A 17,889-nucleotide genomic window follows, 5' to 3' on the forward strand; every position below is an offset into this window, starting at 1 on the left:
CATCAGTGATGAAAATGTTCTATATCTGTTCTGTCCCTGTGGTTACTGAGCTCTTGAAATGTGACTAGTGTGATAGAGGAACTGAATTTTAAATTGTATTTGTTTTAATCAATCTAAATTTGAATAGTCTCGTGTGGCTACTCTATTGGACAACATAGATTTATACAATGCCAACGAGGTATGATGTACAGAACTAAGAAGGCAGTTGAGTACTTCAGATTTCTTTCCTCAAGGAGATCAAAATTAAGTAGTGGAAATGGGCTTATAAATAACTGGAGCTTAGGGTGATTTTATTATTTTAGCAGCATAATTAGCATGTAGAGAAAAGAAAGGAGTTGTTCTACTTGGAAAAACTGGGAAAGACTTCACAAGAAGAGCTGAAATTTTACTAAGTTTTAAAGGTAAGAAGTTTTCTACCTGGGGAAGAAAAAGGAATATCTTGATGATGAAGGTGAAGTCACCATCTGAAATCTAGTTGGATAATGTTGTCATCGCTATCATCAACATCATCACCACCCTCATTGCCACTGCTGTCACCACTACCACTGTCAAAACAATTTACCGAGGACTTACTAGACACAACCAAGTACTTCAAGGTATACAACAAAAAATATGTTCGTGTTCCTATTCATGAAGCCATAATCAGGTGGATGAGGAAAAGACTCAAAAATGAAAAAAATACCTTCTAAATATAAGATAATCACTAAAAGGGCCCAATGAAAATAGAAGCTGGGATGCAAATTCTTCTGGTATAGAAACTCCAAACAGACAAGCCATTGTCCCTCCAACTCAAGGAACAACTCACCCTATCACATGGAGACTGCAACATTTCATCCTTGTGCTGTGACTACTTTTTTTTTCCCCCCTATTCCCAAAGAGCTAAGTGTCCCAGTTTCCACTCCAGTGCTGGACAGGGCAAGAGATGGTAGTGGCCAGAATGATAGTATTGAGAGTAGAGTGTGAGCATAACAACTTCTCTCTCCTCTCGAATGCCAAGAACCTCTATTATTTGGCTCATCACAGAGTCCACCTATAGATCTGGAGAGAAAATGCTAGCATTACAGGTTCAGAGTCTTTGTTTATATCTAAAATACAAACAAATTCCCCTTATGTCCTTTGTGCATTAACACTCACCATTAGAATGGACATTCTTCTTTTATTTAAAATCAAATATGGGTATGGGAAAGAAAATGAGCTGAGGCCTGGCCTGAGAATCTACTTGCTTTCTTTCTGTAGTGTTTCTGAGGCATGTGTGAAAAAGGCCCCATTCCTCCTACTATTACCTCCTTTTCAAACCTGCCTATTTCTTATCACACCTTCTGGTACTTCTCACTTAACCCACCATCCTAACTTCTCCATCCAGGCTGCAAGAAGCACCATGAATGCTAGAAAGCTAGAGGGATTCTTCAGTTCTACTTTTCTCTGGAAGATTTAAAGTAGGGGATTGGGTCTCTGCTGTTGTAATGTTTCCTCTTTCAGGTTGGAGATTTGAAAGTCATATGTACTAGAAGCATTGCTTTATGTGGAATTAGGTTAGAAGTTCTCTTGGTGAAGAGCCTTGCATTGTAGTAGATGCTTAGCAAATGCATATGTTGATTGGATGGATGGGTGACTGAATGAGTGAGTTGGTAGGCAAGTGGATAAATCAAAGAATGAATTACTTTAGGTCCCTGGGAGAACTGTGTTTCAATCAGCAGTCAGTATAAAGATCCCTGAGCACCAAACTTAGGTCTTCATCCATCTCACAAGAAAACCTTGAGAGTGGTGGCTAAGACTAAGAACTCAGTTATCATTTCTACCATAATTTTAAAGGAAAGTCTTTTATCTTCCTAGATAATTATAAACAGAACTGTAAGACCCGGACCATGTGTAAATTAGCTAGCATCTGAATAGTTGAGGAAGAAGAGAGCGCTGAGTAGTAATCTACGAAAATAAAGATGGGGAGGCTTTTTCAGTCATATTCCCCTTTTGATTATCCAGTTGAGCATGCATCTTGTTGCTTCTCCTACTGGTAGCACACTGGCTCATAGTACTAGTGGGAAGAGCCATGGGAAAGCCATGTTCCTAGCCTAGGCAGACTTATTTGTTCTCTGCAAGCCCATTTCCTGACCTATTAAAGCAGGAGATAGTACTTGCCAAATTGCCTGAAAGGGATGTTGGAAGAAGGAACAATGTACATAAAAGACTTTGTAAACTGGGAAGCACCAGGCCAAGGTAAGGTGTCCCTCTAATTGTTGTTGTTGTTGTTCCAGATCTTTGATGAAGAGTACAACGTCTGGTTCCTAGACTGGGGTGGTGCCCTGGTGGCCATGAAGCACACACCTCTGCCAGTCAGGCATTTATGGTAAGGACAGCTCCCTGCTCTACTAATGAGCAACTTTATGGTGGAAAGAGTTGAAACACATTATTCTGCATGGTTTTGGGCCCATTTATCCACTTCCTCATCCATTTATTCATCCATCCATCCACTTAATGTACATTGCATCATTTAACTCTTAGGTAGTAATAGTAGGCCAGGTAATTTAGGTGGGGAGAAATAATGTACATAGTGGGATGGTAGGGACGGTGCTCAGATAAGGCAAAAAAAGAGCAAGAATGACCTCTGAGTTCAAATGAATAAGGTTACGAATTGAAAATATGGGAGATGCAAATTGCTTCAAGAAGAAGGTTAGTGTATGAACTAAGTTCAGACCTAGATAGTTTGAGTTTGAGATGTCTATAAATATTCAAGCAGAGATGATCATTAGTTGTCAGACATATTCACCTGGAAATCAGGAGAGAGGCCTGAGCTGACACTGTGGATTTAGATTCGTTTAATTTTTAGGTGGTAGTTAAAGCCATGGCTGTGGGCTCGGTGCCTCAGGAGGGTGGATACCACAAGGAGCAGCCAGGGCCTCCTAAGGAACATTGGTGAACACTAACATGCAGAGCAGAAGAAGAAATTGTGGAACAGAGTAAAGAGTTGCCAAAAAAAAAAAAAGCCCAGGAGAAATATTTTTGTGCATGCTGAAAGAAGAGGTGATCAATAGCACCAGTTCTATAATCAGATAACTTAGTTATAGAGTGAAAAAAAATGTAGGACTAATCAATATGTCATTGATGATCCTTGTCAGAGTAGATTCAAAAGAGAGGTGGGCTTAAAAGGTAGATTGCAATAGATTTACAATTTACACAATTGTAAATGGATGAATTATGAATGGATGAATGAATGAATGAATCAAGAAATGATAAACAATGGGGTAACAGACTGTAGATAACTCTTCTTAAGAAAGTAGATAAATAGATTATGGAATAAAGGTGAATATAAATCTGTATATATTTAACATACATATATAGTAACACTCCAGTGAGGACAAATAGCTGAGGATATATTATTAAGATGATCATTTTAATGATGATGATGATGTTGCTATTATTGTTTGTTTTTGTTTGGGGAAAGGGTTGCATAAGTCTAATGTGGGTTGATATCCTAAAGGAAAGGAATCTCAGGTTCAGCTAAGTGAATATTTGAGAGTGAAGATTTGCTGGTAGAGAATATGCTCGTTAGAGCACAGGTGGGGTTGGATTATCCCTGGGCTAGAAGGTGGACTCTGGCTTAAACATCAGGCCCATGATTTGTGAAGGTGGACTCTGGCTTAAACACCAGGCCCATGATTTGTGGAGTAAGAGTTCTCAGAGACTTTTACTGGGAAGCATCAGATCATAATCAGGAAAAGGCATAAATCCCCATCTCTCAGTCTGGCCATTTATTAAGTTAAACCAAATGAAATTGGCTATTTTTGTAAGTCACAAATGGTGAAATATCATCAGTTCCTTAGAGTTCAACCTAGCACAAAGTAAAATGGTAACACCTACTACTATATCTTCTTAGAGAGAGATTGAGAGAATAAATTTTAAATATATACATGAGTCATTTATAAGAAAAGTGCTCTACCAACTCAAGGAGGAGCTTGTAAAAGTTCCCAGTGTAATTGTTTATCATCCTTTTACTACTGAGTATATACTTTTTGGTTAGCATCAGAGGGATGGAATTAGGTGCTATTAATGATAGTCAGCATTTACTGAGGGATTGATTATATTACATTCCCAATACTGTCCTAAAGCTTTACATGAATTATCTTCCAGAAACAACCCTGTGTATGTGAGTACTCTTTTTATCACATATTTATAGTGCCATTGCAGGGCAGGATATTAAATACCTTGCTCAAGGCTACACAGTTGGTATAAGGCAGCACCAGGTTAGATCTCTGGAATGGATGCTCTTCTGTTTTAATGACTAATCTCTCAGATACTCTAATGAGTACACAGAGGCTCACCACATGGCCCTGCCTTCTGAGAGATCATAGTCAAGTTTAGGTAGTCCACATATTACTTCCAAAAGGAGTAGTTGTCTGGGAATTGAGGGAAATCATCTAAGTTGGGAAATTGTATAATATTCTCTCAGGGATATGTAAGTAGGATCAAATCATGCCTTTCAAAGTCATCAATACTAAGTTCAAGTTCTCTTGTGTTCTATGATGTATCTTTTCTTCTGTTGATTAAAAAATAATAAAGCTCAGGAAAAATCAATGACATTCCCATTGAATCACCTCTGATAATAATGATAATAATACCCTTACTCCAACTTACATAGTATTGAAAATAATTTTTCAAGCTCAGCTTTTGAGATAGCATTTTCTCCACATAAAGAATATTGATGCTATCATTTGTCATAAATGCTACACATTTCCCTGAACTTGGACATCACACATGATTTCTGCTTACTTATCTATGAATGCCTTTCTAAAATCATGCTTCCAGTGGTTAAACGCCAGCTTTTGAGTGTGTTAGAAAACAACCACAAATAACTCATTCAGGAATTCTGCTTTGAACTTTGATTTCAAAGGCTAAGTGAATATTTTGTAAGGGCTCGACCACATCGTTATCATCAATGTTTCCTTAAGAAATTCTTGACTGATTTTGTCTCTTGCTTATGAATGGCAAGCTTGTGAAACTCAAACACTTGTTTCTTTATTGCCAGTAGTTTCTAGTTAAGTCATAACCTTCAAGATAAACACACAGCTCATTTTCAGTGGAAGAAAGGTTAAGTAATCACTTCATTGTGACCTTCTATTGTATGTCTCTGATGTTATTTTGTATACAGATGTGTATACGTTTGCATAGGAAAATGACACCAGCCTACTCACTGTCACAGAAGAGTACCACGGCTCTTGAATTTAAATAATAGCTACATTACCTTTCAGAGAAAATAGGAGTCATCATTGAAAACTGGGGGAAACTTTAGCCAGGCTAACAAGGCATGCTGTTTCCTGTAAATTGAAATGATAGGGAGTTAGATATCCATGAAGACAAAAAAAAAAAAAAAAAGCATACAAATTAACTCATCTATTTGTGACCACGCACATTTGGATGCATAGAGATTAGCACGTACATGCTATTTCAGTTCAGCCTTCCAGAGAGTATGACCTTTGCACCTTAGAAGCATTAGAGGGAAGGGAACAATGGAGCCCCACAGAATCAGTGTTTTAATGAAAACTTAGGCAGGTAGACTGGGATCCTACTGTTTGCTTAGCTCTAACAAAGGGTCAGTGTCTCCTTTCAGTGGAATGTTCTTGGAAACTGAAAGCAAAACGTCAACTGGCCTTTTTTGTTCAACAAAACATTCACACAAAAACAATAGTTTGGATGGAAATGTATCTCTGAGAAGTGAAAGGCATGTGCTATTCTGAACACCTTCCAGGTGGCTACAATGCTACCACCTCATGCTTTGTGATAAAATAGAACAGCACACCTCACTGAAGGGAGAAACATTGATTCTCAATGACCATTATAACTGTTTCTGTGCTAGAGACTTCCGGGGAGGGCTCTGGATGTTCCTGGAAGAATATGTTTCATTTTAGTTGATCTTATCTCAGTATCATAAAGTTATAGATGCATGAAGCAAGGAGGGGGGTCTTAGAAGATACCTCTGTGATACTTAAGAAGGTTGCTCTACTTTAGCAGAATAGCACAGTGCTGACCAACTGGCAAATAGCCAAGACAGAGAGCTCTCACCTTGTACAATGCCTGTAGCTTGTTTGAAAGACTGTTTTTGTATTGAGCAATAATGAAACTACTTGCAATTTTTGTCCATCAGCTCCTGTTCTGCTGGACAGACTTATGCAGAATGTTTGCTCTAGAATTGCATGTAATTTTTAGAGTTTTGGAAAGGGCCACAGTTGGAAAAGACCTCAAGATATTTCTCTGTCTAGCCTTTATAAGTTCTGGAAAATGAACAGATATGCAACTCAAGACATATTCTGTGCATTTTTCCTTTATTCCTCACATATTGTTTGAGCATGTACTATTTATACAGCACTAGCATCGGGGCTGCAATATACCAATGAACAAAAGAAGTATTTGGGAGTTTATATTCGTATAAATAGATATATGACTCTGCTCTTTAGAAGAATGATAACAATGGTAATGTTGAGTTCCTTATTCTAGCTATATTTTAACTGATATTTTCATGCATTTAACTATATTTCCTCAGAATTTGTTCAAAGACATTGCCCCTTTTCAGTAGTCAATAAATATGGTTGCCCTTGGTTGCTTGTTTATTTGAAAGCTTTCTCAATAAAAATATTATAAAGCAATGATAATTAATTCAGTTCTATTCTCTTTCCTGAGCTGTCTTCAATTTATATCACCTGTTTCTAGAACAACCTTTTTTTTTTTACCTTTAATCACACTGATTGCCAGTTTTCTACAATGATCAAAACTAAACATAGTATTTACAACCTGGTAGTTGGATAATTTCTTTTATTATACATGTTATCTATGTGTGAACACATGTTAGACTCAGTGGCTTGATTGCCTCTCAAAATAGTGATGTTTCTTGGAAATGTCTACCTTGAAACTGGCTATGACCCTGTTTTTGGGTTTTTTTTTTTGTTTTTGTTTTGCTTGAGCTTGTTATTAGTTACTATTTTCCTTTTTCCAAATGTGATCCTTAAAAAAATTAGGTATTATACTTGAATTTGATTTTACCTTATAAGTGACTTCCAAATCTACATTCCTAGCTTTGGTCACTCCCCAGAAATCCAGATCCATCCACCCAAATGTCTCCTTGACAGTTACAATATGGAAGTCGAAACAGCATCTAAACCTTGATGTGGACTAAACAGAATCAAATAAACAAACTTTGCTTCTGCTTTTCTTTCCATGTCCCTATTTCAGTTACTTACCTCCCCAAATCCATGTTGTCCGTGATACCTTTGTTTTGCTCAAGCCATCGATACATATTCTATCACCAAACCCTGTTTACTTCACATCTAACAATATGCTAAGTGTTTCTATAACTTTTTATCTTCTCTATATTATAACCTTTGTTTAAACCTCTTCTCTTACTTAGTCTGACAATTCCCACACCTCCCCCCAATTCATCTTCTCACATACACTTTGGGCCCTGACAATCCACTCACCAAAGAAGTAAGAGGTATATTCTAAAGTTTGTATCAAATCATATCTTTCCCATTTCAACTGGAAAAAAAGTCCTTTTTAGTCTGCCCCCCCCCCTTTTTTTGACTGCATTTCCTTCTGCTAATTTTCTTTCCCACTAATCTACAACCACTGAACATTTTTCTGTTCTCCCTGTACAGCAACTTCATTTCACATTCGATCTCCCTTCTGGAATGGCTCTCACCTTGATCTCTGCACAGCTAGTTCCTTATTATTCGGATTTTAGTTTAAATGTCACCTCCTCAGAGAGGACTTTCTTAAATTTCTGATATAAAATATGTGTTCAGTCACTCTCCATCACATCACTCTATTTTAATTGCCTTCATGACACCTTTTTCCACCTCCTGTGTTTGTATCCATTCATCTGCTGACTGTCTGTCTCCTCAAACTAGAATGTAAGTTCTACTGAAGTTGGGGCCATCCCTTTCTTGTTCGCTGCTACATCTCTGAAACAGAGGGTGGTCCCAGCACTGTCACAGAGTAGGCATCAATAAATGTTTGATAAATTAATCTTATTTTATTTGTATTTTGCAGTCCTGTCTTGCCACTATTTGGAGGCCAGTTATAACTTTACTCCTGTTGTTACAGAGCAACAGGGGCCAAGGTTTGCTATGTCCACCACCCTATTGAAAAGATGTCTCTCAATGCCAGAGATTTGCGAAAAGGAAAGGAAATGTTTATTTAATGCTATACAGACTTAAAGTAGTGACCTAACATCTTTGTTAAAATATCAAAGTCCTTTAGGATATCCACAGATGCACATAGTACTTCCTTATCCCCCTGCCCTAATTTAAGGGTACCATAACTCAGCAAAAGAAGCACAGGTCTGTGTTTTAGGCTGCTGGCACTGTCAGCTATGTTGCCATCCAGGCAGGATCTCTAATTAATCCAAAACCATGTGGCACCTCACGGTCCACTGGCAAGAGTTCTTTGTACCCATTTTCCAGGCAAAGTTTGTCCTGCTTCCCAGGCCACATGGCCAAAGGGAGCACCCCAAAGCTGCGTGGTCCTCCTCTACCAAAGCTGCAAGGGTCTGCACTCTCGCCAAACCACGTGGGTCTCTCTTCTCTTCCAAAGCTGTGGAGTTGGGAGGGTTGCCACTCCAGCAAAGTCGCTTGGTACCTCACAATGGCTGCCGTGTCTGGGTTTAAATCTCCATGCCAGTCTTCCTTTGTACCCCCATTTCTAACTCTTCCCACAATCAGTTACACCTAGCAGTATTCCTGTGTTATTCCAGTTTTACTGGGCTGCCGTCATGAGTCTGGGTAGGTATGGCCCCATGTCATGGAGCCAATCTTCTCCAAGCTCCCACGCAGCTCCCTCAGGGACCTGTCCCCACAGTTACATCTGGTGGAGGTGACTTCCATCCCCCTAGCTCCAAGCATGGCCACAGCTATTTAATACATCTGAGCAACCCGCCAAAGGCTATAGATATGTTAAACGACCATGCCATGGATTAGTTGCAAGGCTGTGGCTGTACAAAACAGCCCTGCATGTTCCTGCTCCATGTGTCCCTTCCCCAACTCACACCTGTGGGGGAAGGGGTGAGGACATCGTATATGTCTCTCCAATATTTCCTAGACACCTCGAGCTCTGGACCCCATTCCAAATCCCTTTTTCCGCGCCCCCTCTCGGCTGTACCCTGTATCACTCACTGTCTCCCTGAGTATTGGCAATCCTACCAATTTCAATTTCACCTGGGGACCTAATGAGAAATTCCTAATTCCTTTGTCTTGGCCATTAATGAGCTATTGAACTGAGAAGGAGAAGGTGGATCTCCTGGGGACACCATTCAATATAGTTGATTCAGAACATTTAAACACTTCTAGTCATCGAAAAGAACCACTTTCACTCATGACAAGTCACCCAGACAGACTCACATTTCTGATACACAAGAGATAAAGTGATTTAAATGTATTTTTTGGAGTTTCTTTAGGCAATTTTTTGTTGTTTATTTTTTTAAATAATTAGTCATGTGTTAGGAATTAGTGGTCTTGGAAGACCTGTGAGTGGCACCATCCTTATTTCCAGTGGCGCACGGACCTTAACAAGGCATCCGTCACAGATTCATTCCTCACTCTGGCTCTGGAGACTTCCCCCTTTGCTTGTGCTGATCTTTGCACTTTGATTATTGTATCTGCTAGCTTTCCCACCTGGATTTTGGCATGTCTCATTTTCCCTGCTCATCCCACCCTTCCCTCTAACCCATACTTCCACTCCTTCCATATGAATTCAGTTTATTCAGCTGGGCTTTTATCTTCTACCGTTCCTCTGTTTATCTCTGGCTTGGATCCTCTTTGGAGCTCCCATTTTTGAGCTAGAAGGCTGTGATGGCCCCTCTGTGTCTACTATGGTAATTTATCTTCATGTATAATGTAAAGATAACTATTCTCTGTCCTGGTTTTTTTTATCCTCACCCAAAGACATTTTTTCATTGCTTTTTTTCTTTTTTTTTAGAGAGAGAGGAAAGTGGGGGTGGAGGGAGGGAGAGACATCAATGTGAAAGAGAAACACTGATTCATTGCCTTCTTGTATGGTCCCAGACCAGGGACTGAACCCCAAACTGGGTATCTACCCTGACTGAGAATCAAACCCATGACCTTTCAGTCTATGGGGTAATGCTCCAACCAACTGAGCCATGCTGGCCGGGGCTGCCCTTCTATTAATGTTAGTGTAATGAGGGCTCTTTCTTCCCTTGAATACTGGTGACACTAACAACAATTTGTTCTACTAGTGTTAATACTTGACCTTCATCAGTAAGGAAAGTCTGAGAATGAGACAAGGACAAAGGCCTTCAACTCACTTTGGCTTTTTTCTCTCAAGATAATCAATTTATTCAAAGTCACTAAAACAGACGAATGGGAAATTAGACAAATATATATATATATTTTTTACTTCCTGGACTTACCACACAGCGTTAACTAGTTAGTGGCCCTGGAACAGTCTGAAACAGCTATGATTATTTTAGGAACCAAGATGGTACATGGCAAAAAAAAGTCAAGTCCATTCCGAATCATGCTTTTGTTTCACTTTTGCAATGAGAACCTCATTTCCAAGAAAAGCAGCTTAGATCTGCCCAACTTTCTCTGAGTCAGCTTAGACGATTATTTAGCTTTTAGACTATTTTTAAAAAACTAAAATGACCAAGTCCTTAAAAGTTATGACAGCATTGCTGACTACCATCATCATGCTTTATATTAGGTATTCAACACTTGTTCATCTTACGTAATGAAACTATGTACCTTTTGATCAAAGTCCCCTTTCTCTCTTCTTCCTCCCCACTCTCCCCTGAAATCAGCTCTACTGTGGTGATTTTTCCACAATATATCAAAACATCAACTTATGTACTTTAACTATAAATGATTTTATATGTTAAAGATATCTCAATAATGTTTTTTTTTTAGTCAAAACATACACTCTTAATTTAGGAACCCACAGAACTTTTATGAGCAACTATATTCTTTTTTGTCTGGATAGAGACCTAGGTACACCATAAATACAAAAATTGTCTGAGAGATTAATTGTTCTAGTGGTAAAGAGATTGACTTTCTAATTCTTTTTAATCAATATATTGGGGAAGAGAGGATAAGACAGAAAAAGAAAGAGACTGAGAGAGTCAAAGAGATAAATAAATAAGAAACAGACTGAATCAGTTGACTCTAAGGGGGAAGAGACTCCCAAATCCAGTTCATAGATAGAAGTGTAAATCATGCTTGAAAAAATGCTTGGGTGGGTTAGAAGAAGACTCTTAATCATTCCTTATTTTATTTTATTCATTTACTCATTTAACATTTATATAGTACCCTGTGCCAATTTTTCCTGCTAAGTACTAGGCATGCAAAAATCAATGCTATGGTCTTTAATCCCAAAGAGTTCATTGGGAAACTCAGGCATATTTTTGATAATATATATGCAATATCAGAAAAACGGTCTAATATAGATATGTGGGTGGTGTTAAGGGGTCATTCAGTGAACATGACATACACGGCACCCCTGAACTCCCAAGATTATAATGTTGAATTGAGGGATTCAAGATAAGTTAAAAAACCATCACTCAGCACTCTGATAGAAGAAGGTTTGGGTCTTATAGGAAATAAAATTTCTGCAATTGAACTCAGAGAATCCTGTGTTGTGGACTCAGAGAAGAATTAAAAATTAACCTGGCCGGGAAGAATCTCTGAGAATGAAGCAAATAAAGCTGCCTTGTAGAAGCAGTGTTGGGAAAAGCTTTTCAGAGGAGATGGTCTTTGGGCTGTGTCCCTGCTTAAATCAAGGGCAGGCAAGGCCTTGAGAGTGCCAGCAAAGGGAGGGAAGCAAGCACTCAGAATCACTCGAGTCCTTAGCTACATTGCTTAAAAAGTTTCTGAAGTTGTATCCACAAAGGGCCAGACCTTCCTCTTACCATTGGATGAAAGATGGCATAGTGTTGCCCAGAATATCCCCAACACTCAATATTCATCCCTAAAAGCCTCTTAAAGTGGCACTGGGGAGGGAAAATGATCCTAACATCCACTCTGAACTAGTAGGAAGTTGTTTTTTTAAAGGTATGATCTAAAGACACACACCTCCCCTCCCATAGGATACACTTGACACTACTCAATTTATCTGTGTCAAAAACTCCAAGGGCTGAATTGATCGTGCAGTATATTGAGCCTTGGGTTCCATTCTGAGTACTTGAAACGTGACACTCCATGCACTAAGCCTGGCTGCTTGGGTTGTTTTTTCAATTCTAATACAATGAAGTATTTCTGCAGCCCTGGTGGTGTTTCTGCCTGGGCTAGGAAATGCAGCTTTAGTCAATCTCATAATAATATGGGTAGATGTTGGTGATTAATGCCCATTGATAATCCAAACTGCCAGAGAGCGAGACAGGATAATTTACTAACCTGGAAAATGGTGGCAGAAGAGTGTGGTTTTATTTTCAGCTGTCTCTTTCATGTACTTGTTTCTAACGCAGGGTGAGTTTCAACGAGGGCCACTCCTGGGACAAGTATGCTTTCACTTCGGTCCCTCTGTTTGTCGACGGGGCCCTGGTGGAGGCTGGCGTGGAGAACCAGATCATGACGTGAGTACTTCTTTGGCTTTGGTCAAAGGGAGCCCAGAGACCTGGGGTCTGCTTTCACCCACTGAGGCAATTTTGCTCCCAGGGAGCCTTGCACCAAAGCATTGCAGGCTCTGGGTCAGCGTTTCCTCATCTGGAAAATGGACATATTTGTGTTTGCACCAACAATTCAGCAGACTACTGACCATAGTAGAGAAGCCAGGCTACTCATTAACATGTTAAGATTTCTAATGGAATTTAAACCAGTTTCGTAACAAATTTCCATTCATCTAAAAGCCCAAGCAAACAGAAAGCTTATGTCTTTACATATATTTCTCTCCTTCTGAAACATTCCATAAGAGACCAGGGACAGGAACGGAGGGAGCAAAACAGTTGACATATTGACAACGGGGAATATTTTTTAGAGATTTTATTTATTTATTTTTAGAGAGAGAGGAAGGGAGGGAGAAAAAAGGGAGAGAAACATCAATCTATGGTTGCCTTCTTGTGTACCCCCTGCTGGGGACTGGCCTGCAACCCAGGCATGTGCCCTGACTGGGAATTGAACCAGCCACCCTTTGGTTCACAGATCAAAACTCAATCCACTGAGCCACACCAGCCAAGGACAACAGGGAATATTTTAAGAGAAACTCCTACAGTGTATCACACTCACCCACTCACACTCATTCACTCACACTTACAGTTCTTGTTTCACTTTAGACTAATTTGCTGTGAAAGTTTTTCTACACTCCTTTACAATTCAAGTAGATGGTGAGACATAGACCTTAAAGCTGTAAAAAGCCATGCATTATTTTCTGAGTATTTGATTCTTTCTGAATACTTGAATATTCTAAAAGTATATCAAAGTTGAACCCCTAAGAAGTTGATCACCGGTGTGTGTTTGTGTGCACGTGTGTATGTAAGGGTTATGGGAGGATAGTTATGGGGATCCTTCACCAGCCTATAGCACACCCCTTCCCCAACTCCTCTAATAACAAGCAGACTATCATTAGGCTCTCAAATCACTTTATTAAGAGTTAACACTGTTGTGTGCAACTTTATCTGTATAAGTCATAAACAGTATTTGAGATGCATCATTAATGCTTAGAGTCTAAAGTTTCATGATTTGATGGAAACACAATGGCAATATGTAGCATGAATTTTATGTTTACAAGCAGTAACATTTTTTCCTAAAATAGAAATGGTTCAGTAAATATACAGACATATATGTATAGTGCCTATATATGCATATGTGTATATGCATACACACATAATACATATTATTATATTATATATACATAATATATATAGTTATACATATTGATAACAATATATAATAGTATATATAATAATATAATATAGACACACACACACATGCATACTTTTACACACACAGATGACAGAGCTAAGAGAGGAATCTCTAGGATCTAGGGTTCTAGAAAGACCTTTGTAAAGTTATACCGTAAAAATAAATGGTGCTACCTGGTATATGCCAGATACTCTTCTAGATGAACAAATAAGACAGAAACTGCTGTCCTTTTGGAGTTTGCATGTCTGTGCATTAAATAAATATAATATAAAAATGGCATGTTACCCAGAATACTCAGCCGAGAGATTAAAAGCTGTATTTAGAAATTCCAGGAAGTGAATGGAATACTAGAAATACTGCCATCTCTTTCCAGGAGAATCTCTGACCATAAGCTGATGCTTCCAAATTATTTCCCGTCCTTCACTTAATCACTAGATATGAAAGACAGCCTTCATTTTTTTTTAGAACTTACCAAAGAGTTTAACTATTGAGTTGTAAATTCCGTAAGGCAAGGTATGCACACTGAAGAAGGTTGTGCAATCTGCTTCAGTTTATCAAGGCAGACGTGGCTGCTCAGCACTTTCAAATTAGTCATGTCCTAGCATCCTGGGCAGTGACGATGCACGTGGTCCTCAAGTCCGGCTTTCCTTCTTTCTGGTTCTTTTATTCTGATTTCTCCTCATCTCATAATGCGATTTCTCCTGCATTCTCTTCTATGAAAAACCTATTTGAACTCATTGCCTGCTTCTCTTGGGCATCACTTTGAACAGTATTACATGTACTCTAATTTCTACATGACTTGGAATTCCCTAGCAAATTTAAGGCTGCAGTTTAAATTCTGTATTCATCTAACGACTGATGTCAATAATTTTTCTCTCACCTTCAGATGGAGTTTAGCTGGTCACATGGATGTGAGGGAACTTGACCTCAGGGCCAAACCACTTATTGAAGAGACTAGTTAGCGCTCCCATTTCCCTTTCCTCCCACTAAGACCCTCAGGAGTGCGGCAGATTTCTGCCTCCACCTTCCCTTGATTATCGTGATGCTTTAAATGGTAGGAAGTAGAAAAGGAGCAAGAAGAATGCATAATATTCTTATATAAGTTTTGGGACAGAGAAGTATGTCCTTCTACAAAATTAAGATGGGTTTGGAAGCAGTCATCCACCCAAGTATTTAATTTTTATCAAATTCAAAATTTCTCTGTTTTTAACTTTTTAGTAAATACAAACTTCCTCTAGTATGAAAATGATACAAGTTTTTCCAGGCTCTTCAGAGAGACAGAGAATGAGCTCTTAAAGAATCACCAAGAGACAATTTCTGTTTCTGTCTTAGATTTAAAAAGGAATTTAAAGCCAAGTGGCTCACTAGGTAGAGCTGACCAGTGCTTTTTTTTTTCCCCTCATGGAATGGCAATGGCAAGGGCAAGAATTATAGCAGGAGTTCAAGAGACTTTTATGTATTTCTTAGGTTCTCTGATTCTTCCTGATTTATTATTGGAAGATTGTATGTTTCTAGGAATTTATCCAGTTCATCCAGGTTGTCCAGTTTGTTGGCATATAATTATTCATAATATTTTCTTAAAATCCTTTGTATTTCTTTGATGTCAGTTGTTATTTTTCCTCTTTCATTTCTGATTTTATTTATTTGGGTCCTTTCTCTTTTTTTCTTGATGAGACTGGTTAAAGGTTTGTCAATCTTATCTTTTCCATGCACCAGCTCTTGGATTCAATGATTTTTGTATTTTTTAGACTTCATTTATTTCTGCTCTCATCTTTATTATTTCCTTCCTTCTACTCACTCTGTGCTTTGTTTGTTGATCTTTTTCAACTTAAGTCATTTATTTGAACTTTTTCTTGTTTTTTGAGATAGGCTGGTAGGCTCTGACTTCTCTCTTAGGACTGCTTGCCCTGTGTCCCACAGATTTTAGATTGTTATGTCTTCATTTTCATTTTTTTCAAGGTATATATATTTTTCCTTGATCTTGTTGACCCATTCATTGTTGAATAACGTGTTATTTAGATTCCATGTCTTTGCATGTTTTTCAGTGTTCTTGTGACTGATTTCTAGTTTCATAGCATTGTGGTCAGGGAAGGTGCTTGATATAATTTCAATCTTCTTAAATTTATTGAGATTTGTTTTGTGTCCTTACATGTGGTCTATCCTAGAAAGTATCCTATGTGCGCTTGAAAAGTACGTATATTCTGCTGCTTTGGGGTGAAATGCTCTGAAGATGTTGATTAAATTCATTTGATCTAGTGTGTCGTTTAAGGCTTCTGTCTCCTTGTTGATTTTCTGTCTTGTAGATCCATTGAAGCCAATGGGGTGTTAAAATCCCCAACTATGACTATTTCTGTCAATCTCTCCCTTTATGTTCATGAAGATTTGTTTTACGTATTTAGGTGCTCTTATATTGGGTGCCTAAGTGCTTACTAGGGTTATATCCTCTTGGGTTGTTCCCTTTATCATTATGTAGTGTTCTTCTTTGTCTCTTACTATAGCCTTGGTTTTAAAGTCTATTTTGTCAGATATAAGAACTGCTACCCCAGCTTTTATTATTTTCCATTTATATGAAATATCCTTTTCCAATCCTTTCCTTTTTTATTGTTGTTTAATTACACTTGTCCCCAGTTTTCCCCCATTACTCTCGCCTTCCCTACCCACCCCCACCTCCCACATTCAATCCTCCCTCCACATTGTTGTTGTTGACCATGGGTCCTTTATACATGTTCCTTGACTTGACCTTTCCCCTTCTTTCCCTTGTTATTCCTCTCCCTCTCCCCTCTGGTCACTGTCAGTTTGTTCTTTATTTCCGTGTCTCTGGTTCTATTTTGCTTTCTTGTTTGTTTTGTTGATTAGGTTCCACTTATAGGTGAGATCATATATGGTATTTGTCTTCTACTGCCTGGCTTATTTCACCTAACATGATACACTTCATTTCCATCCATGCCATTGTGAAGGGTAGGAGTTCTTTCTTTCTGTCTGGTACATAGTATTCTGTTGCGTAAATATACCACAGTTTTTGATCCTCCCATTTCCTGATGGGCACTTAGGCTGTTTCCTGCACTTGGCTATTGTAAATAATGCTGCTATGAACATTGGGGTGCATAGGGTCTTTGAATTGGTGTTTCAGGGTTTTTAGGGTATAATCCCAAGTGGAATTTTTGGGTCAAAAGGCAGTTCCATTTTTAGTTTTTTGAGGATATTTCATACTTTTTTCCACAGTGGCTGCACCAGTCTGCATTCCTACCAACAGTGTACTAGGGTTTGCTTTTCTCCACACCCTCACCAGCACTTGCTGTTTGTTGATTTTTCTGACTGGTGTGAAGTGGTATCTGACTGTGGTTTTAATTTGCATCTCTACTCTTGGTCTGTGTTTATCTCTTCATCTGAGATGGGTCTCTTGGAGGCATCACATATATGGGTCTTATTTTCTTACCCATTCAGCTACCCTCTGTCTCTGGGTCAGAGCATTTAAGCCATTTACATGTAAGGTGATTATTGATAGATACATATGTAGTACCATTTTATCGTTAGGCTGTTTCCTCTGTTTTTATTTTTCTTTCTCTTTTTCTTCTTCTTAAAGCAAGCCCTTTAACATTTGTTGCAGTACTGGTTTGGTGTTAACAAAGTCCTCTAGCTTTTTCTTGTCTGGGATGCTCCTTATTTCTCTTTCAGTTTTAAATGATAGCCTTGCTGGGTAATGTAGCCTCAGTTGTAGGCCATCTCTTTTCATCACCTTGAATATTTCATGCCACTCCCTTCTGGCCTGAAATCTTTCTGTTGAGTAATCGGATGCCAGTCTAATTGGTGCTCCCTTGTAGATAAATACCTCCTTTTCTCTTGTGGTTTATAGGATTCTCTCTTTGTCTTCAAGCTTTGTCATTTAAATTATGATGTGTCTTGGTATAGGCCTCTATCAGTCCAACTTGTTTGGGACTATCTGAGCTTCCTGTACCTGTGTGAGTTTTCCCTTCACCAGATTAGGGATGCTTTCTCTCATTATTTCTTCAAATAGGTTTTTTACCCCCTTGCCAACTCT

The 17,889-nt window shown here is 38.6% G+C and overlaps 1 protein-coding gene across 1 annotated transcript in view; it reads left to right on the forward strand.

Annotated features, from left to right (window-relative positions):
* Positions 1-17,889, forward strand: part of SORCS3 (sortilin related VPS10 domain containing receptor 3) — a 559,312-nt gene that overhangs the window by 470,856 nt on the left and 70,567 nt on the right. Inside the window, exons 13-14 of the mRNA XM_037159520.2 lie at positions 2,253-2,344; positions 12,458-12,565. Coding sequence (XP_037015415.2) covers positions 2,253-2,344; positions 12,458-12,565 — 200 coding nt within the window. The remainder of the gene's footprint in view (positions 1-2,252; positions 2,345-12,457; positions 12,566-17,889) is intronic.

This window comes from Artibeus jamaicensis, unplaced genomic scaffold, assembly GCF_021234435.1.
Source record: "Artibeus jamaicensis isolate MK-2021 breed Jamaican fruit bat unplaced genomic scaffold, CSHL_Jam_final contig_490, whole genome shotgun sequence".
NCBI classification, from domain to species: Eukaryota; Metazoa; Chordata; class Mammalia; order Chiroptera; family Phyllostomidae; genus Artibeus; species Artibeus jamaicensis.